At 34.0% G+C, this 19,430-nt stretch overlaps 1 protein-coding gene across 1 annotated transcript; it reads right to left on the bottom strand.

Annotated features, from left to right (window-relative positions):
- Positions 1 to 1,826: 1,826 nt before the first annotated feature.
- On the bottom strand, positions 1,827 to 7,687 carry LOTGIDRAFT_237303 (hypothetical protein; the record flags this gene model as incomplete). The annotated part of the gene is made up of 8 exons (XM_009046470.1): positions 1,827 to 3,293; positions 3,624 to 3,677; positions 3,882 to 3,938; positions 4,828 to 4,931; positions 5,872 to 5,959; positions 6,349 to 6,452; positions 6,715 to 6,752; positions 7,683 to 7,687. 8 exons carry the CDS (start codon positions 7,685 to 7,687, stop codon positions 3,105 to 3,107), a joined length of 639 nt encoding a protein of 212 aa, XP_009044718.1. The 3' UTR covers positions 1,827 to 3,104.
- Positions 7,688 to 19,430: the final 11,743 nt, after the last annotated feature.

Raw genomic sequence — 19,430 nt, 5'->3', positions numbered from 1 at the left:
CTGGCATTTATTAATTTTAGTGAAACAATGAATTCCTATTGATTGTCTTGAAAAATGTTTATTGTATGCTTTACACCAATTTGTTTTCAACTATTTTCTCAGTATACCTTACATTGTAAAAAACGGATTATATTCCTCGAAAATTAAATTTATATATTTATGTATACAACCAATTAAAACTTTTATTATTCTGTTTTCTTATCAGATTACTGTGATTCCTGAAAAAATGTTTGCAATGATTATGTCCTAATCTGGTTTCTCGAATACATATTTACAGTTACTCGGTTGATCTTTATCAATAGAAGTAATTTTTTCTGTACTTATGTTTTATACATAAATTTTAGATTTTAAATGTTCCTTAGATAATCAGGATAGATAGTTCTAAACTTTGTTTTTGATATTATTTTTTGTTTTTAACTTGTTGTTACAAGTTGTTGTACACTAAAGTCTTATATTTTATGTATTTTTTATTTCTTCTTAAAAAAACTTTATTTTTATTTCTAATTGAAAAAACTGTATTTTTTTTCTACTTGAAATACAGTTGTATTTTGAATTTCTACAATTAATTCAGTTTTATTTTTTATTTCTACTAGAAATTCAGTTTTATTTTTTATTTCTTCTTAAAAAAATTTATTTTTTATTTCTACTAGAAATACAATTGTATTTTTTATTTCTACAATTAATTCAGTTTTATTTTTTATTTCTACTAGAAATTCAGTTTTATTTTTTATTTCTTCTTAAAAAAATTTATTGTTTATTTCTACTAGAAATACAATTGTATTTTTTATTTCTACTTGAAATTCAGTTGTATTTTGTATTTCTTCTTGAAAAACTGTATTTTTTTTTCTACTTGAAATACAGTTGTATTTTTTACTCTATTCCTGTATGTAATTGTTAAAAACTTACTTTATTAGTAATAAGTATCTGTTATATATACAGTGTAATATCTTTTATAACTGCTTTCACTTATTTTAAGTGTTAATGTTATATATATGTATATGTTTTCTATTTTTCTATAAGTTCCTGTCAGTAATTAATGGAGCTTTCACTGCTAGTAGCAAGAATAAATATAACATAATTATACTGCATATAATCTCTGTTTGACAGTTTAAGTGTTAGGTTCTAAACTTAACCATAAATATTTTACTGACATACAAATCAGTCATTGCAGCTGATTAGATGAAAAAGTGGATATGGTCTGTAGTCTGTAATTGTTTCCAGTTTTTCACAGGAATAATGAAATTTTCCAAGACTATTATGATGTCACTAATCCTTCAAATATTTCTGGATGGTGCCAATTTTGTTATTAATTTCTATTCTAGGTTACAGATGTTGGTAATGTTGTTTTGTAAATATTAGAATTGTGATCAGCTATATTGTGATATTTAATGTTAATCTGTTTTTCTCCATGGAAATGGTTTTTATTTAATAACAAAGGACCTCTTTTATTGTAGGCCACATATGTCTACGGTTGCATCCATAAAAAAATATACTCATAAGTTAAAATAGAATCCCTCTTGTTGCCATATTTTGGTAGATTTTTTGGCCAGAAAAATTCTTCTCTTAAAGGGACATGTGCTCCATTCTTTTTGACCCATCATAGTCTCAGAAACGAGAATTTTTAAGCCAATCAATAATAGTGTTCAAAGTTAACTATCGAAATTTGAGCCTTGTCTAGAATTATCCACATTTGAATGTTAAAATGACGACTCGTCATATAGAAAAGATATAGAAAAGACATATATAGAAATAGTGAGTAAAATTTCTAATTTGAGACATTTTTGAAGGAATTATGCAGTCTTCGTATTTTACAGTACTTCTGAAGACATATTTTCAAAACTCAAATCAACCCCTTAATATGGCGTACATGTCCCTTTAAATGTATGTTAAGGATAGTTCTTACTATAAGGTAATGTAAAAGTAAATAGGATGTTTAGACTCTCTCGAGATATATATAATGGAAAATGAAGTGACCAAACTTAAATACAAAATCAGATTTAAATATTGTGATATTTGTTATGTTGTTCTGTTGTTATTGTATATTCCAAGTATAAGTAGGGGTATTGTTTTTTTAAATAGTGATTATACTTCAGTATATTAATTAAAGATAAGAAATACATCATTTCAGAATGAATATAAAATTTATATTTTCAAATTCTAATAGTTAGTCAAGTATATTAATATTCATTATTAGACTTGCCTGGTGAACTAACTATTCAAAAGAATCCCTGTATAATCTGATAAATGGATTTATCGAATTATAGATATAGAGGCACTCTGCTGTTTAGTTAGTACACCAGGTAAGTCCACTGATGAATATAATTTACAACATCTGGCCAAGTTCAGAACCTAAATTTTATGTTCATACTGAGAGGTATGCTTCTATTTCTTTAAAAGAAAACAAGTAGATTAAAGAGTAGGTTTCATTAGGATTTACAACTATATTCTACAGCTGATATCAGTTGTTTGCTGATTTGTCCATTTGCAAACACTAGAAGAGCACTTTTGGTTTTCAATACTGTATCATCAATGATTTGCTATTCTCTATAAGAATATATATTATATATAGCTTACTGTACTGTGCAATATTTTTTTTCTTTTAAATCATGTCAAAAATTTCCATGTACCAGTGAACTCTTATTATAAATTGAAATAAATATATGAAAAAAATGTTAGATTTCATAACCATCGACACTTCCACCTCATCAAGATGATTCATGAAAGACCTCCCCCTATTACCAGCAACACTACCATCAATTGGTAGTTTGGTCAACATCAATCAATTCGCTTGCTAGATTTCTAACCCGCTTTGTATCTTATAAAGACATAGGTTATATAATAGCAAGCACAAGGAACCTTGGATTTTCGTTTAAACCAAAAATAAACCTCAAAAACAGTAAATGCTTCTGATGGATATTTTGACAGTTATCAGATGGAGTAAAAAACCAGCTGACATCTGTTCAAATAGCTATCAGAGGCTGGAATAGATTCAGATGACAGAATAGCTTAGAATACAATTATTTTTTTTATTACTTTTTTTTCTTCACATCTATTAGATAGTTGGAATAAGTGAGTCCCACATCAATTAATACTTTTACTACGGTTTACTGTTTTGAGTTGCCGTTGACTGGACGAGACTTAAAGGCATCAGTATTTCTGTATTCAGCAAGTTTGGCACGACTTTTAAAACTCTGGTAGTAACCTTTCAATGTTGGGAAATCATCCAAACAACCGGCATGAAGAATAACATGGTTGTCCAAAAGGTCAAATAAATTGTAATCTAGGAAAGACAACTGAAAGAAAAATATTTTTGTAATCATTATCGTCTGATAATTTCTATATAACAAGGTCGGTGTCAAGGGGATCATCTTCACAATGTCAAGTTATTACGAAATGCGTTTAAGTAATAGCTTGACATTGTGAGGATGCAAGTGGATGGGAGTGGATGGTTTGGAGATTTTCGAAGCTAATGAATTGCATATTGGTTTTTTTTTCCAATCCACTATGCTGGTATACAGGACCTACATGTAACGTTTTTCAAATTATTGCCTCTACGGACCAGCCATTGCTATTTCGTCATCCAACTTGCCGAATGCTAATGTATAGCTAGAGTGATTCCCTACCTTATTGTTGGCAGCAAACCCAGATTCACCAGCACCATTGACTTTTAAAATATTCTGAAAAACATATATAACTTTCCTTAACGCTTTATAATTTAAAAAAAGCCACATCTGAGCTGAGTATCTTAGAAATGAAATGGATTATATCACCACTATATATCAATCAATATGCCCCCTTCCCTTTGCCCCCTGTAGCTATGGGTGTGGTTCGTGGTTTTTTACACATTTACAGAGGCACGACTGATTGTAATGGATCATTACCTCAAATGGTTTCAATCGGGCTGGTAATTCTTTTATGTAATCTGCTTTTCCATCATCCTGTAATATATAACATCATTATTACTTAATTTCATAGAATAACAACTGTTAAAGAGGTCCTCGGGGAGTTTTCTAGCAGTTTTAGAAAATATCTCGAGGAACTTCGAGTTAGATTTGTTATAAAACGCGGAATTGTAAGACAACTTTCGAGAGATGCGTCAACTCGACTTTACACAGGCGCGTCATCTCGACTTTAGACAGTCGGTCCATCTCCGCTTTAGACAAGTGGGTCATCACAACTTAAGACAGTCGGACCATCTCCAGTTCAGATAGGGGGGTAATCTCAACTTCAGACAGGTGTGTCATCTCAACTTAAGACAGCCGGACCATCTCCAAGTTAGGCAGGCGAGTCATCCTCACTTTAGACAGGCGATTCATCTCCACTTAAGACAGGCGGGTCATCATTTTAGATAGGTGTGTCATCTCCACTTAAGACAGATGTGTCATCTCCACTTAAGACAGGTGGATCAATTCCACTTCAGACAGGTGTGTCATCTCAGATGTGTCATCTCCTCTTTAAACAGCAGTGTCATCTCAACTTTAGACAGGTGTGTCATCCCAACTTTAGACAGGTGGGTCAATTCCACTTAAGATAGGTGTGTCATCCCCACTTTAGATGTGCCATCTCCACTTAAGACAGGTTGGTCAATTCACTTTAGACAGGTGTATCATCTCAGATGTGTCATCTCCACTATAGGAAGGTGTGTCAACGCCACATTAAACAGGTTGGCCATCTTCTTTAGACAGGCGACTCATCTCCAATACACAATGTCGGACCATCAGATCTACTATAGACAAATTCTCAAGTTTTGGACGACCAGCACATCAGTTAAGCACCATCAGGAAGTATCCACTGGGGATCACCCGACAATCAGAAATTGAGACTTACGTAATTGTTATAGATAAGTTTGATGTATAACACACGAAGATCTTCAACGCCATCATTTAACATATCAACTTTATAGGCTTCTTTCTCACATGTCGGGTAGAGGCCTAAAATGTGTAAGGGATATGTTATAAATCACTATACATGATCACCAGGTTATTCATAATGTCATGTAGAGACAGTGAAGGCGTCAGTCTCCCGAGACCGGAGGTACAAATATGGGGCAGATTGACTCAATGGGGAGACAACCGACATTTTGGGGCAAAAACATTATATAAATCATATTTTTGGTTAATTTGATAAAAATGTGGCGGGGGAATAGAACACCTAGCATTGGATACATTATTAATTGGGTGGACGTTTAAGCTATATTTGTTGTTGGACATAACTTCAGGAAAGATGATAGATTTTTAAAGGGGATTGATTGGTTCTAAACCGTGGAAATGATTATGTTAGTGGGTCACACAATATATGCAGTTAACCTTGAGAGAAACTTTAGCAAGATTAAAGTACGTGAAGCATATGTCTAATACACGAATGGTGAAAATTCCGATGTTCAATCCAAACGTTGACAGTTCACAGTATTTAGTGTGGATTGCGCAAATTTGACATTGTACACACTTCTTGACGTCGTAAACGGAAATCGTACCCCATTTATTCGCCCCTTTTCTCTTATCAGCCACTCTTTATGCAAACTTCGCATTACAATATAATCACACAGATAAGATAAGACGATTACTTTTTATTCATAATCGCGTCAATATAATTATAGGTCGAAATAAAATGTGACCATTTCAGTGTCAGCTATTGATGTCTGGTTTGAACTCTGATAAGATGGTATACATGAATGTATATACCAAATTCAACGTTATCATGAGGGGCAAAGAATCAAAAAGTGTTGTATTCGGTCCGAGGCAAGAACACCACATTCTAGATTCATTCACTAAGGCCTGTAAAATTTGGTATAATCTACAAACACTTAGCTTTTGCCAAGAAAACAAGATAATGTTTCCTTGTTGAAAATTGCTGTAATAAATGTAAACTTACCATGTTTTCGACCTAAATATCGCAAAATAGAATTTGACTGTACCAACTGAAAATCACCATCGTATACAGCAGGTGCTTGACCATAAGGCTTTAAACAGAGAACACGATCAATAAAAATTCAGCACCATTTGAACCATTACGTAACATAATGCATTATTAGTGAATAAATGAACAAGTGAAATAAGAAAACCCTCCTAAATTGAATAACCTTCCGAATAATCAGGATATTAAAATAGTACGTCAGGTTAGCCAGACGAAATTAAAATAATTCTGTAGCCTTCGTAAACTTTCTGAACGGGTAAGACATTGAGTGGGACCGGTAGTGTTAACATGCCTAGCCAGCAAAGCAATCACTGTTCTTTTGGAACACCCAGTGCCACTCTGTCTGTAACCATAACACTGCCTATAGGTCTTTGTAGACTAGGCTACCCCATTACCAGACATGCTCTTGTAAGCAATAATGACAAAAATGTTTACCATTTTCGGCTTATATTTTTCACTCCATTCTTCAAATTGGATCATATCTTCAGTATATTTGAGATCATTGTCAGTCAGTAAATATCTAATGGATTCACACCGACCTGTACAATAAAGTAGTTTATAGTTTAAATATCAATATACCGTAAAATATGGAATTGATATTCGATACAAAATGGAGTTCGCATGTTACATTTATGTGCCTGACCGGGCAATTAAGATGTTCAACACCATGCATTGTGCAATGCGGAAAATTTTGCATAAGACTACTCTTGATTGATTTTTAACACTGTCGAGGACCTCGGTTTATTGCCCAAAAACTCTTTGAAAGATGACTATGTATTGGTTGGGTTGGGGGTACTTTACCTCTGACGTTGAAATATTCGATCTTATAGCTAACCATTCTGAAATAAGAAAAATCATTCTTCATACACAAAATGTTTTTCGTATTGATATATGTTTTTTGTATGGAAAGACAGATAACGATCGTAATGGCTATATAATGGTGATGTCCAGTGATTATTCCTTGTGATAATTCATGTGTTTTTATTATACATGTAGTATTCTTTAGTAACTGATAATGATCGTGGATTACTACTGATGATAATATATAAACTGTATTACTGTATTTAACTGTGACTCAAACTACAAACACTTAGCAAATCAATTGTTCTGTTGTAGAGTGCCATTGGTTGTTGTTGAGTTTTTGAATGGTGTTGTCGGTGTAGGGGTGTTGAATGATGCTGTAGGTATGGTGTTTGGATGTTGTGATGTTGTAGAATGTCGTAGGATGTTGTTGTGAAATGTTATAGGATGTTGTTGTAGTGGTGTTGGGATGGATTTGTAGAATGTTGTTGAAGTGGTGTTGGAATGTTATTGTAGAATGTTGTTGTAGTGGTGTTGAGTTGTTGTAGGGGTGTTGAGTTGTTGTAGGGGTGTTGAATGATTCAGGTATGGTGTTAGGGTGTTATTGTAGAATGTTGTTGTAAGAGTGTTGAATGATGTTGTAGGTACCATGTTAGGATGTCATATTGTTTGTAGGACGCTGTAGTGGAGTTTGAGTGATATTGTGTTGTAGGCTTTTGGTTGAGATGTATGATTTTGATGGAGAATTAGCTGTGATAGAGCGGGGTGCTATAGCACTATGAAAGTTAATACATGTATGTGATGATGCTTGGTCTCATAATGCTCGGTGATACTGTGGGCCGATTGTAATAAAGTCTAGTGATAATAAACAGTGATAATGCTCGGTGATAAGGCGCTTTGATTATTTTAGTGATAAAATACACTGACGATGTACTTTTTCAAGCTAAAAGATACTGTGATACACTCACGTCATAATGCCCAGTGTAAAGGTAGACCACTATGGTAACGCAACATAGCACAGGGAACTGGGGTCTATATATTCATATTATCTAGTTAAGTTGTACGTGTCCAATAAGGTAGAATGAATATAATGTAATTATTCTGATAATATTGATAACTGATTTAAAATATACCAATCACACACATACAATTTAACTTCAACTCAAACTTAGCCAATTGGAATTATAGGATTAAAAAGGGATTCTGTTTTATAGTTATGACACTATGGGTAGGACCAAAGACTAATATGAATATCTACTATTCCTTCTTAAGTTTGAAAATCTATATGTAATGTTTAAAAGTTAGTGATCTATTTCTGTCACGACGTGTCTCAAAATTCGGAAATTATGTAAATGCTAATGTCTTAGTATGTGAAAAGAGAAACATAATAGAATATTACATGAAAAAAATAAAATTTGGCGTTGGTCCAAATAACTCATGCAACAGACGGTATCAAATTGGGTCACCAAACAAAGTCCAAATGCCTCTATTACACAATTCTGTACTAAATATTTTCATTTTATTATACATCTTCATGATTTTACATATATATTGAGCTTAGGTAGAAAAAACATACTTTTCCTAAATTTGCATTGATGCATTAGCTCAGCGATATATGATTATAAGAAACGTAAGCGAGTAAGAGAGCCACCACGGCTACCAAAAAATCTTAATTCTCGCATAGACGCTCGCAGATAATTCCACTAAGACATTAAACATATTATGCTTACAGAATTTATAAACTGTAGGGGCATCAAAAGGACTGGACATTATTATATGTTGCTTTTAACTATCCGGTCTCAAAAATAGCCTCATAAGTAAGCATAGCACAAGGAATTTATAAGATACTTACGTTAAACCCCACTAGTTGATCAATGAAATTTCCCACTATACCTAGTAATGTAGTGCTGTATTTATCTGTAGTAAAAATAGAGCAGTAAAGAAAGCTACATATAAAGTCACATGACATATATATCAAATGACAAATTCATATATCTTCAGCAGCCTGGGTCACCTATTGTATCTTAATGATAAGATAACAGTTTACTCACGTTATCAATTCGCATAAAGATAGCAGTGGTACAAGAAGGGGTGGTAAAATAATTTGATAGTGGCATTTTAAAGGATGCAAGCCTCTTACTAATTTGAAAAAAGAAGATTGGCCAAGTTAGACACAAATAGCGCAAGTCGACGTAATGGAAATTAAATATCCTTAAAACTGGTCAAGAAAAAATTATGAACTCACCGAGTGTACCAAAATATTGATACATTTATCGGATCATTCTGATGCTAAATATTTCCAAAATGGATTTTTATTTTTTTTTTTTAAGTCATGTGAATATTAACAAATTCTAACAAATTGCACAACAGACGAGTCGTGTTAGCCTTTATCATTGAGTTATCTCCCTTGAACCACTACAAGTTAGTAGCCTATAAACATAGCTGTAAGCCATGCCTATAGCCTATTAATAAACGCAAACGTGAAAGTCTTTCCATGTGTAATCCTGATACAATATTTAGGTTAACTACTCACAATGAAGCTCTATATTTTTTTTAACACTGGGTTATTTCCAGGCCCGTAGCCAGACTTCAATGTTCAATATATCCAAAGGGACAATGATGTTTAGTTACATTTTTCCAGAGTGGCGGCGGGGTGGGCATTGCCTAAAAAAAGTTTTATTATGTCCACATGAGTTTAGGCGGAGGCACCCTTCCTAGAGACAGTGAAAAGTCATGGCATGGTCCTCATTTTAGTTTTTATAAGCCCACACATTAATGTGGGAGTATATAGCCGTCTGTCTGTCTACAATTGTTTATGAACACGATAGAGAGCTGGTTTCTTGATGGATTTTAACGAAACTTGGTGTGAGTGTTTGTTACCACCCAAGATTGAACCCTATTGAAAATCAGACGAAACGAAAAATATTTACTATGAGTTATTGCCCTTGTTCTTGAATTGTTTGTGGACACGATAGAGAACTGGTTTCTTGGTTGATATTGACGAAACTTGGTGTGAATGTTTGTAATCACCCAAGGATAAACCCTATATATCCGTCGCCCCTGTCTGTCTGCAAATATATAACTGTCTTAACACAACAATTTGCCACTTGCTGCCACTCAAAAGAATCAATTCTATATCGATTAAATGAAACTTGACGTGTCAAATTAATACGCTCACGTGATATTTTGATTGCGATTTCCTTGGCTAATATCTATTGGATTACGCTTAGGAATAGCCCTGAAAACCATTTCGAAGTTTACGTATAAAGACTCGTCACATACGCGATTTACGTTGCGTTTTCACGCCGCGTTAAACGCTTCTGAGTAGGCCCACTCCTGAAATTGACACGGGTCATGAACATTACGTAGTGTTGACATAGCATGGCGTTTTTACAAGAACCTATTGAAATGCTATTTAGGCTTTTGTCCATTGGTAGATGGCTGAACGCCTCTGCTTTTACGAGACGATCGACAGAACGATTAAGCCTCCATTGCATTTATATATGCACCGTGCTATGTATAACAGTTACCCATCGATGATCATGATAACAGATTAAAGGGGCTTCGTAAAGGTCCGTGGCGCTTTAGCAGTTCAAAACGAGCCAAAATGCACTGCCCCTTTAATGTGGATAAAAATCCGAATTGGATTCTAAACAGTGAGAATTTTTGAAGATATTTTGAGCGTCTCAAAAGTTACAAGTTGCCGACAAATGTTATAACAGGTTGTTTCAACCAAATATATGTCTTGACTTGGTGATGGAAATTGGAAACTGGGGGGAAGGGGCAAAGTCTGCTTTTTTGGTGGTGGGGCGTGCTTTTCTTTTGTCCATGGACGACTGAACGCCTTTGCGTCTGCTTTTAAGAGACGGGCGACAGAACGACTAGGCCTCCATTGTTGACCTTGAAATTATTAGTTAGTATTTCACCCTCCCATGTATATAGTTAACCATCATTTATCACAGTAAATTAACACAGGCCTTTCTATATCGTTCTTTACCCTGAAAAAAAAACCATTATATAAATATAACTTTATTCTATTCAGTACAGTTAGGTGTATCCGTCGCTAGTGGGCAACTTTATAGTTTGCTAATAAACAGATGATGCTGCTCAGGGCTTCTATGAAGCATTATGTGGGGACGAGTGTGTGACGAGTAGGGAACACAGAACTTTGAAGTGGATGGGTGGGTTCTTTTCTATTACAGATCTATGATAACGACGAGTACTCTCCAGTCAGAACGCTTTAGGCCAAAATTAAAAACTTTTGCAAAGTGAAAGCGGTACATGCCGATTCTACATATCAAACGAAATATTAAAACAAAACCTAAAAAGCATGTTGTTACTCATAGTTTCACACTATGAGATCTTCAGACAACTGATCTATAGTCAGCCTATACGTCCCTACAATTATAGGCTTAGATAATGTACATTATTTATCCATGTAACCATACCTCCTGCTGTCTTTCTATTCATGAATGAAGGAAGAGAGAAGTTTAAAATAAAAAGGAAGAGAGTACCTTTCCACTAGAAGAAATTGTGACAGATCAGGATCAGTCCTTAGATGTTCCTTCATACAACAATTACAAAGATAAATCTTCGATATCTATCTGTTTAGTTTGTCTTGTAGAAAGAAGTTAATTTCGGTTCTAAAATAAGAGTTTTCTGTAACTGAGACCGGATTTCTTTCAGAAACAAACATGTAAACACCAGATAGTCAAGTGTAGTGACTAACCTTAAATTCAGAAAGCAAAAGGCCTGTGTTACTGTAGATTATCTTCTACACATTTTATCAATAAATTATTCGAAGACTTTGAACTTGTAATGTGTATCCAATTCCGTGAGAATGGTAGACACTCAAGATATAATCCATGCTGTAAAATCAAATCTTATCAAGACAAGATCATCTAAAAACAACATGGTGAGTATAGTTTAGATTTTCGGACACGTCTAGGATTAGATGCGATCAACTGGGATTTGAAGTAGCTCAACTTTCAAGACTGCGTCCAAAGGTAGAAGAACCTTGAGGGAGGTGTACAGCTTCCAGGACCACGTCCTAGGTAGTGGAACCAATTGCTAATCAGCAATAGATGATGTTGCTTACTTCAAAGATCAAGGCCAGAAGGTCTTAGTTACCAAGACACGGAGCATGTATATCATTGTTATTTTATAATCCTTAAAGACTGCCCTAGATGATGCACACTAAGATCTAGTCCACACACCTGCCTGGTTTAATCTCACCGGAATCTACTTTCTTCCCTTCAGTGACCAATGATCAAAAATAAAGATGTGGTTACACTTTTTATGATTGAAACATTAGGGCCCACATGTTATAGGTCATTGATTATCTAGACAAAAGGACACAATGAATGATGCTTTCTTTAAGGAGCCAAACACTCAACTACATGTATATCTTAACCATTCAGTTCTACTTGTATGAATCTAAGATTCAGCTCAAATTACAAAAAAACCTCATTTTAAACTTCAAGCGAACTAAAATCTTCAAGACAAACTACAAAGATTGGTATCAAGAATTTATCTTAATCAATGTTATATGTTGGAAATCGAAGGAAAGACTCTGGTATATCTCAAATTCTTCTATTGTAAATGTACTCCATTCCTGTCCATTTCAAACTTCTCATTTCATTCATGCACTGGATAGAAGAACAGAATTTGTAAGAGATAAATGAATAATCCTCATAGCTGACCTATTTCTACCGCGAACCAATTTATGCCTATCGTGAAGCTGAACTCACTTTTTACGACTTATGAGGTATTTGCTTTACTACTGTTGGCCACAATTATTACAGATAAGAATTTGCCAATTTGTATGAATTGAAATATGAACAACAAACTAGTTGGCTATACTACTGAGAGTTTTAGATTGTCTTCGCCTTGAAAATCTTTTTTAAATGTTTGTGAAAAGCGAAAAAATACAATCCTGAGCTCACTGTTACCAGAGTGTAATAGAAACTATACATACAGTACACCAAAACAAACTATTCTTTTACTCCACTTCACTTTCCCTGGAAAAAAAATACAGTCAGAAGTTATCCAGCTTCATTTCTTGGAAATAAATGTCTCTTTTACAGTATATTTCATTAATATACTTCAACTGTAGATTAACACGTGCAATGCCCATTTCATCAAACCATCCAGTTTTCGATGGTTAATCATCAAAGAAACTGGGAAATTGAACAGCTTGTTGATCGCATTTTTGCTACATTTAAGGGAATAAAAAATTTTGGCCTCAGAACAATCATTCTTGTGCTGAAAAAACCATTTTTACTTACATATTAGGATCTACCTTTCTTGAAGTTTCCAAACACGGCGCCTTGATCTGTCTTCAGCGCCACCAACTCAACTAACAGTAAGCGAGGTAATTCGAATGAAATAATCAGACACCTGTTAATTATATCTTGCGGTGATATATTATATCTAACCTATTGTCTGCATAGACTTAATCACAATATCGGTAAAGTCTGCTTCAGATAAAGTTAGTAACGGCCAAAGCAGACGTCGGACGTTCATTTTGAAAAGTGGTACCGACATAAAGAATTTGGCAAAATAATATTTATTTACATACAAAAATGATAAAATTCAGAAACTAATAAAAAGAGACAGACATTTTTGTATAAGACTATGAGGATTTCCCCAAGGAAATTTGGGGATCCCAGGCTATGTGTATTTTTCAGAATTTGATTATTCATATTACACGTTGTATTTAAATTAGTCTCAATAGTAAACCTGTAAATATGGGTGAGTGGTGATATGCGTTGTCGACTCTTCCATTAAGTTGATAATAATCTCAAGTGGAGGGTTTGTACATATTTTACAGTATAAATACATGTTATTTCTAATTGAAATTTATTGGTCCGTTGCCGAGAAAATATTATTTCACTCGAGTACCAAAATTGAAAATACAATGATATAGCCTTAGGTGCGAATTTTTTTAAATGTGTATCGGAGACACTGATAGCATCAATTTGAACCATTCCACTTTTTAATCTGTGGTTCCTGCAAATTCACTAAAACTTAATGTTTAATGACGTCATTAATCGCAAAGAGCCTTATGTTATTAACACATATTTCGCGATTAGTGACGTCTTCAAACACCTATTTTTGGTGGAATTGCAGGAACTACAGAACTATCAATCAGTGTCCCCGATGCACATAAATATTTAGAAAAAAGTCCTTACAATCACTTTCTAGCAGAAATATCGCAGAAGCGGTGAAAAAAAAAACTGTGAAGCACGATACAATATAAGATAAATCTATACGTGTAGTAGCTGGATTCAAACACAGGTGATCATGCAAAGAAATTTGTTATCTAGATTGCCATGTCTTGTTATAACCAAAAATCTAAGTAAAGACAGAGTTTCACATTTATAACAGAGCACCAAAAATTATTAGCCTCTCTTCAACAAGGGGACTTTTACTGGATAAGCTTAATTCGAAATTAATTATATCATTCGTCAATTAATTATTAATGATTATTAATTTAACCTGGAGGTGGGAAAGATATTTTACCAGGAAGGTGATGTAGTTAGATATATTTAATTACAACCTAGGTCATTCTACTAATCACTTTAATTCATTTCATTAGACAGGGCACACCCTCCGTCACATCACATCGTCATACAGTATTCGTCATTTTCTGGAAATTGGTGGAATTTGGAAATAAATGTGAACGTAGCCTTATTGATTAACGAACGGTGCATTCAGAATTTATGAATTCTGTGAATTATTAGTGAAATCATTATTATTGTGAGATTTTTGTCAAGTTTTGTAACTTGGGAATAATTCTAAATACAGATTTAAACAAAAAACGGTGCACAGCTTATTGTGAATCCTAATTATAAATTCTAACCAAATCCGTTAATCAACAAACGTAAAAATAGTGTCACAAACATTGTAGTTGAATTTTGTGGAATTTTTACACACACGAAATGAATTAATTTTTTTTTTGATCTAAAGAAGATTTTTTAAAACAACTAAACTGAATTTGTGAAAAAATGAAGTATTTATTAATTTTAAGTGTAATATTATCTCTTGTATTAGAAATTCAGGGTAAGTTATTTTATTTCTTTAATTTCTACATTTCAATTAAATTAAAAAAATATAGAGCATTTATGTAGACAGCTTCATTTATTCAATTGTCAGATACTAATTTTTGTGTATAGAGAAGATGTAACATTGTATTTTAATTGTGTAAAATCTTTTTCATTTGCACAATTTGCGTAACATGACTTGTCAGATGGAATAACTAATACCTTAATGAAAAATCAATAATATAAGCCAAAATATCGTAATCGCAAACGATTTTGATACTTAAAGAGTTTCAAGCGAATTTCACCGCAAGATAATCCTTTCAGTTTCGCAAACAGTAATATCTATAGGTATTGAACATTTCATTAAATTCTGCATAAAAAATAAAAAGAATTCGGATACAAAAGTTCATTAAAATTTTTCCACTTGTTTCTTTCTTTTTGGATGTCTCTTTTGACATTGTGAAGAAAATCAATTTGTAAGAATAACGGGTTAGATTCTCGGACTTTAATACAATAATAAGTGGTATATGAGCTTGACAAATACTAAATATTTCAGAATTTTCCCTATAAAATACTATGTTTCTATTGTAAGTTTAAACAATATGAAATCATGTTTAAGTATCTTGAATTTTAAATGGGCGTGATAATTCAGATTTTTCACTATTTAAATATTAGATTTAAGATTCTATTTATAGCCTCAGGTAGTATGAAGTCATTACGATGTTTTTAATGTATTTTTTAACTAATTAATCAGCATACATAATATACCTAAGGCGACACACCTTATTATACAGTAATTCACGTAGGCCTATGTCAATATCAGAAGTTAGTTAGCCTAATCAACGTGCATTTTTCCTTAATCATTTTTGTATATTTCAAGAGATCATTGCCAACATTTTCTTATTCAATATTATTAGCAATCGGAGTTGTCAAAATCAAAACTGTCATTGGTAGTGATTCAACAGCTGATATTACCAAATTGGCTCGTGGGTCAGCAGAAGCTGATATCACAGATAAGTCAAGACGTCTCACAGAGTTAAAGATAATTTCTATGTGACACTTATACACTTAATAAATTGTACAGGAATGATGCATCGTGGGAATCGTCTGCCATTGCTTAATGGCGGCAAATGTATTGCTTAGGCCTAAGGCTTTTTCCTTCTTACTTCTTCTGTCTTGAAGAAACTTCCATAATCATTTTCTCCAATGAAAGAATTTCATTTTTCAATTTTCATTAATCGTACAATATTAGCCCATGATAGTCTATTAGGTCCATCTACACAAACTGATCTCTAATCCCAGAGATTTGAAGAATACAATAATTAAATTTTTAAAATAAAATATAGCTTAGCCTTTATTAAGACTGTTGAAAATCACTGTTGAAAACAAACTCATAAAATCACGTATATTAAAATGATAACCGATAACATTATGCATGCCTGAGGCAGGTACATTATAAAGACTTCCTAGTAGCTCCTCTTTGATTACCACTAGGTAAAATTCAAATCTCGGTTTTATGTAGTCCGAAACATCTGCCTCTATTCCAGCTTCTGATAGATACTTTGACAGTCAGCAAGAGTACACCAGGCTAGAATAAATACAGATGTTTCGGTCTTGGTATTATTGAAACATTGCTTCATATATTGCCCACAACATTATTGATTGGATAACAGTATTGGTTCAATATTGCACAGACTCTAATCTATAGAAGACTATCTTCAGCTCAGTTTAGTACCTGCACGAAACTCGAAATGAAATATCTAGATCATATATTCCAAGAGTATGAAAGAAGTTGAATTTATTAGAGGCGTATATTTATTAAGATGCCGAACTCAGTTGCACGTAGAACTTTTCCTTAAGAAACTCCGATACTTCGTACATTAAGAATCGTACAATATAAAAATCGTAAACTAGCATGGCATTTCCGGAAAGTACAACAATCATATACCGTAACATCACAATTATAGCACATTCGCTCCACTGACTTATATTACGAAATCAAAATGATTAACACATCTTTCATAAACATTATTATCTTCTATTGGTAGGTGTACCATGTAGTGGACGTTTTGGTACCTGTCACTGGAGTAAGTATATTTCAACTGTTTGTACTGCACATGTAGACTACATCAAAAGTAGTCAACTGTTGTAGGAGAAACATTTTTTTGGCGAACTGTATGATTTCAGAGTGTAACAGACACTACCTGAGAGTCAACTTACTTGGTTGGAAGCCTGGGGAGTGTTATGATTAGCTTTAGAGGGTTGAGAACCTCTGCCTAATGCTTCTTCCATAAACAACTGTGTTTCGCTTCATTGGTCATTGAATAGTGACTCTTCGTATCGACATAATGAGGTTCTTAAAACTTTCAAAATTTCAGTTAACATCGCTCAAGGTAAACCAGCTGACCAATCTACTACTTTACCACAAATAAATCCTTATTGTACCACCATGTCTTGTCCAGTAAATACCCCCGATGTAGCTGTAGATGGAAATAAAAGTAATATGTACGATGATGGTTCATGTACTCACACCGGATTGCCGCCCTCTAATACAGAATGGTGGAGCGTCAATGTTGGACCTGGACATCTCATTCATTACATAGAGTTATATCTGGTGGCCAACCCTAGTAAGTATATCATAATGGATCTGTTGTAAGACAGCTTTCATGACTGGTGTGTCCTGTCAGGTTGTCGATGGTATCGGACTGCCTTCGACTAACAGCCTGCATTATTTAGATTGACCTCATCAGCACCAGACGCGGATTCATTTTAAACTCTTTGGTCAACTTTTGTAGCTTATTTTTTTTTTAAATAAAAACTCAACCAAATTTCAGGAAATAGAAAGCGTCTAAATCCAGTATTTGAGGTGTATGTTGATGATACACTGTGCTTCAGTTACAACTCGACTATACCAGTGACTAAAATATACGACATCAGTTGTACAACTCCGATAAAAGGTTCCAACGTCAGTATAAGATTACCACCTTCCAGTACAAACAGAATTCTGAATTTATGTGAGGTGGAAATATACGGTAGGTCTTATTAATATTCACATTCCATATCTGACTGGTGCGATCGAGATTGACTGTGGTTGTTAAGACCAGTTCATGTAAGATTCTGTAAAGTTTAACGTTGGGAGCCTATCATTTTTCTCTGTATGTACGTACTTGTAATTACCTTTCTGGTTATTTGATGCAGCATAACTAGGCTTTAGTTCATATGTTGTGTAACATATTATTATGGATTGTGAAAACAATCTTAGTCAGTTTGTTGTGAACCACGAACTACTTCCGGTTTGTTATTTTCTGTACCTTTTGATTTCAGAATGTGATCGTTATTATTTTGATCCTGTTACGGAATGCACTAAACAATGTAACTGTCGAGAAAAAGATGAAGTCTGTGACAAACAAGATGGTATCTGTATTTCCGGATGTCCTGATGGATTTTACGAAGAAGCTGGTTGTCAGAGAGGTATAGTGTATGGATAATGTCCTAAAACTAGCAATATGGGATTCAATTTTATATAACATAAGCACAGTGAAAGATTATGATTTTCATACAACTCAATTATCAATAAAGGCATATTTTCTTTACTTTCCATATTCCTATTAGAATATGATTTCTTCCATTTCGAGATTAGCTTCTTCGCACCTTCATTGATGGTCATCCAGCTTGAATATTTAGTACTGGTTGAATAAGAATATGAGATGGTGTCAGTGGCGAGAGAGAACCCCCTGAGATTGTTGTTCGGAGTTGTTGAATTTGGATTCTCCACTTCGACAGCCCACATTAAGTCAGTCTATTCCGTTAGTCAGTTCTGATCCGTAATTGTTTCACATTCATTGATTCCCATGCTAAAAAATTTTCCAATGAATCATTCCAGGATGTGACAACGGTTTTTATGGATTTAACTGTAATGGTACTTGTGGTAAATGTAAATTTGATATTCCATGCGATAAAAGCAATGGGTTTTGTCCTGGTTCTTGTCAAACACATTGGCAAGGAAAGAAGTGTGACGGTAAGTAATGTTCTTGTTTTTCAGCATGGACCAGCCATTGACAGTGTAAGATGGTTACCTGTTATCTTCGAATGAAACGAAACAGCAGACTCTGAAGGTTAAGTCGTTATATCTGAAAGTATCTCTCATGGCCCATTGGCGTTACCAGTCGGCACAAGCCATAAAGAAATACTTGAAACTTCATTTCATCTCATTTATTTCCCCAAAGACGTGCATCAAACCTTACCACTGATATGGTCATACGTAATCACATCAGAGGTTCGGACAGAAAGAAATACGTGACTTCTATTTTAAATATGGCAGCCATAAGGACTTCTGGCATTGGAGCGATGCTATATTCATCAATATATGTCTTGTTAATATTACAATTTTAGAATGTATGGATAACTGGTGGGGAGAAGATTGTAAGAGTCAGTGTGGACAGTGTCTTAATGGAGTTAGCTGTAACAAAACCAATGGAATCTGTCCTAAAGGCTGTGATCCAAATTGGACAGGAGACAAATGTGACGGTAAGAGTCGAAGCTGTGACTGAAGAGCAATAATGATTATGAAAACTCAAGCTAAATAAACTCATCTGTATATACGGAACAGTTAAGAAACAGATTAAGGAACTCATCATATTGCGGAATTATCAGATACCCCCCCCCCCCCCC

Source organism: Lottia gigantea (assembly GCF_000327385.1).
Source record: "Lottia gigantea unplaced genomic scaffold LOTGIsca_102, whole genome shotgun sequence".
Classification (NCBI taxonomy): Eukaryota; Metazoa; Mollusca; class Gastropoda; family Lottiidae; genus Lottia; species Lottia gigantea.
The sequence above is the reverse complement of the archived record's forward strand: the minus strand, read 5'-3'. Positions and strand labels throughout refer to the sequence as shown.